This window comes from Equus quagga, unplaced genomic scaffold (assembly GCF_021613505.1).
Source record: "Equus quagga isolate Etosha38 unplaced genomic scaffold, UCLA_HA_Equagga_1.0 204756_RagTag, whole genome shotgun sequence".
NCBI classification, from domain to species: Eukaryota; Metazoa; Chordata; class Mammalia; order Perissodactyla; family Equidae; genus Equus; species Equus quagga.
This window is the reverse complement of record NW_025798732.1, coordinates 10600-14288: the sequence shown is the minus strand read 5'-3', so window position 1 is coordinate 14288 and position 3689 is coordinate 10600. Positions and strand designations below refer to the sequence as shown.

At 55.2% G+C, this 3689-nt stretch overlaps 1 protein-coding gene across 1 annotated transcript; it reads left to right on the top strand.

Moving 5' to 3' along the window:
• Positions 1-6: 6 nt before the first annotated feature.
• LOC124233547 (sialic acid-binding Ig-like lectin 14) lies at positions 7-3146 on the top strand. Its single transcript, XM_046650691.1, has 4 exons — positions 7-145; positions 1684-1941; positions 2047-2182; positions 2319-3146. Exons 2-4 carry the CDS (start codon positions 1779-1781, stop codon positions 2353-2355), a joined length of 336 nt encoding a protein of 111 aa, XP_046506647.1. The 5' UTR covers positions 7-145; positions 1684-1778; the 3' UTR covers positions 2356-3146.
• Positions 3147-3689: the final 543 nt, after the last annotated feature.

Genomic DNA, 3689 nt, shown 5'->3' with positions numbered 1-3689 from the left:
CACTCGCTGGACCCCAAGACCCTCCGTTCCTCAGTACTCACCTTCACACCGAGGCTCCAAGACCGTGGCACCAACTTCACTTGTTGGGTGAAACACCAAGGAGCACAGGCGGCCACGGAGAGAACCATCCAGCTCAACATCTCCTGTGAGTGCTGGAGGGATGGTTGGTCCCTGAGGGCGGATGGGGCTGTGTGTGTAGAGTAGAGGGAGAGAGTGAGGGTGAGCTAACCTTCAAACTCGCAAGCATGGATCTGAGCCCTGGGAGTCCAGGTGGGGAGCGTGCAGGAAGAACAGCAACCCCCACCTTCTCCGGTTTCCACCACCATCCTTGGGTCCTGGCTCAGCTTCCATCCCACTCCTCACCTCTGAAACGGGGCCATGTCTTTCTATCCCAGATGCTCCACAGAACCTCACCATCCATGTCCTCTCCGGAAATATCACAGGTAGGAAAGAACCTCTCCTCTCCGGGGTTGTGACCTGCCCCTGGGGCCAACTCTGAGCAGAGAGGGTGCATTACAGCTTGAATGGGATCCGATATGGGCAAAGCAAGGATAAAAATGGCCACCTTCTCCCCCCACTTCCCGTGTGCCCACGTCTGCACACATGCACACACATGTGCACACACACACACATGCACTCTGTTCAAAGCCCATTTCGCCCCACCATGGCACTGCTCTGTGCTTCTCCTCCTACGGCTCCACCCCAGCCTGCTTAATCCTATTCCTGCTGCATTCGTGGAATCTATTTCCCGAAGCCGTGGGACTCTCTGTTCTCCCTCCTCCAAACAGTCCAAGGGTGTCCCAGTGGGACGTGGAGCCTCCTCTGAAGGTGTGAGGCCCAGACACTCTGGGCCAACCTCCTAGGGTGTAAATGCCCAGACCCAAGTCAACGGGCCAGGAGAGGAGAGGGAGATGCCCACCAGATGGTGGAAGGAGGGAGGGATGGAGACTGCCGGCCTCCCACAGTGCTTTCCAGGACTCTCTCTCTGTAATTCCGTCCCCTAAAACCCTCAAGATTCTGCAACTCCCTTTCTCACCGGCTGCACTCCATGACTCAGCGAGTCTCAAGAACTTTGCTTCTTCAATTACTTCCCTCTTCTCCTTGCCCTTGGCCTCAGACTCAGCTCCAGGCTTGTCCTTGACCCTGAACCATTGCTTCAACCTCTTCCTCAGCCTCCCTGCCTCCTGTCTGTGCCTCCATTCCAGGCCCCACTTGGCGCAGCAGGAGCTTTCTAGACTCAGTGCTGATTCTGTGTTTCCCAGACTCACAGCTGCTATGACTTCCCAGTGATCTCAGGAGAAAACCAAGTGCCCTCAGCCTGGCACTCAAGGCTCCAAAATATCTGACTTGCCTCTCGCCCATCCCTGTTGTGTGTTAGGTTCTCCTGGTCCTCCCTGCAGGTAACAGAAACAGGTGCATTCCCTCATCTGCCAGCCTGTCTCAGCCCTTGGTACATGTCCACCTGAGCTGCCCACCCGCTTCTCATCCTTCCCACCTTATATCAGCCTCCTTTTTTCTGGCACCCTGACCTGACCACCAGGGTCATTGCCTCTTGAGCCATGATGAACCCATGCCCTCGCACTGGTCATATGGTCCTACCTTTCTCCTTCTGGCTCTGTGGGAAGAGTGAGGGGGAGGTGGACCTCTTGGCTCCACCCACCTTGCTGTGCCTCTCTCCCCAAGCCCTGAAGACACTAAAGAACGGCGCATCGCTGCCTGTCCTGGAGGGCCAGTCCCTGCGCCTGGTCTGCGTGGCTGAAAGCAACCCCCCTGCCACGATGAGCTGGTCCCGTGAAGGAAAAGCCCTGAGCCCATCCCAGCCCTCTGCACCCGGGGTCCTGGAGCTGCCCCAGGTGGGGGCCGGAGACGGAGGGGAATTCACCTGCCGAGCTCAGAACCCGCTGGGCTCCCAGCATGTTTCCTTCAGCCTCTCTGTGCAGAGTGAGTTGCAGGGCAGCTGCTGGCCTGGGCAGCCTGGTCCGGTGTTTGGTCGTGGGAGGGACTGGGGCCTGGGGACAGAACTTCACCCTCTCTCCCCTTCCCCAGGAAGCCCCTCTTCCTGCAGCTGTGTGACTGAGGAGCAGCAGGGCTCCTGGCCCCTGGTACTCACCCTGATCAGAGGGGCGCTCATGGGGGCTGGCTTCCTCCTCACCTATGGCCTCACCTGGATCTACTACACCAGGTGAGCAGGCCTGGCCCTCTCTGGGGAAGTCCAGTGATTGGCCCCTGAGTTCCAGGTGGGGCTGAGCTGTCCCATCCTGCCTGGAGTCAGAGTCAAAGTGTCGGACTCTAATCTGAGACCCGTGTTGGCTCTGCAGGTGTGTAGGGCCCCAGGGCACAGGGTTGAAGGCCTGACTGAGGATGCCTCCTTCTTAAGAGATTGAGGAGTTGACATGGAGCCCAGAGGGGCAGACGTGGGGACATCACTCTCAGCACCTCCCTGGAAACTCTCGTCTCAAATCCTGTCTCATCTGTACTCACGGATTTCAATTTGTGGAGTTCGCAACCTGGAGAGGTCAATGCCATTGAAAGAAGATTTTTATTACTTCCATTTCTGGAGAGAAGGTGGCACGTCACCCCCGGCAGCGCCACAGGGGAGGCACCTGTTTGCGTCAGGAGACAGAAGCAGGTGCATGGAAGCCTAGGCCAGGGCGTTTCTTGGGGTTTCCCCAGGAAAGGCAAGTTAGGGCAGGGCACACGGTTTAGAATCAGGGAGCTTGAACAATTCTGGTGGGCTTTGCGCAACCGGGGTGGTCTCTAGTTGTCTGGTACCTGGTCCTGGGCGATTGGGGCAGGAGAAATAGTGTCTTGGTGTGTGGGAGTTAGACAAAGGGGTTCCTGGGGGACATGGACTCAGGATTGCTTGGTTTGCATCTGAATTGGTCTCCTGGCAGAGCCCTTTGCTGTCTCTAGGAATTGGCTACCCCTGGGGGTAGGGGGAAGGGTAGGGCAGACTCCCACTGGCCAGCAAGCTTTCAAAGGTGTGAAAACATCATAAGATACAGAAAATAAAAACATGATCATTTTGTAGACATCCCACTGACTGCCCACTGACACACCCCATCGGCCTGCTCCCCTCCCCATCTCTTACCAACCCGTCCTTGTTGGTCCTGCCCACCCTGCCCCTCCCACCTACTCTCTCTCCATCCCCAGCCCTAGGAAGGGAAAGACCTTGGGGCCTTACCCTCTTGTTACCCAGGAGTTACCTGGTTAACACCTGAGTTTCTGGTCTCCCAAACTTCTCCATCAAAGTAGACATGGATACACAGTAGGGTCAGGAGCACAGCTTTTCTTTCCCGATTTAAAGATGCCGATCTCATAATAATTATAATGAAACCTCACAACATTTAATTATAAACAAAAGTTTTACTAAGCCATAAAACCTAAAACGGGAGCTTACCATTGACTGTCTCCATGGGAATTTCTAGAGCAAATTTATGTCTGAATCTTCTATTATTTTTGTTGAACCTGTTTCCACTCAGGCTTTTTGTCTATTCAGCGTTTTTTGATGTCTGACTTAACCTGAGTGAAATAAGCAAACCTCAATAGTATGACTAGATGAATGTTTATGTACGTGCACACCCACGCTTCCACCACCAGGCTCCACGTACAGATTCTTTCCACCCACCCTGGTGGTCAGGTCAGGCTACCAGAGCGAAGGGGGCTGAGCTGAGGTTGGAAAGATGAGA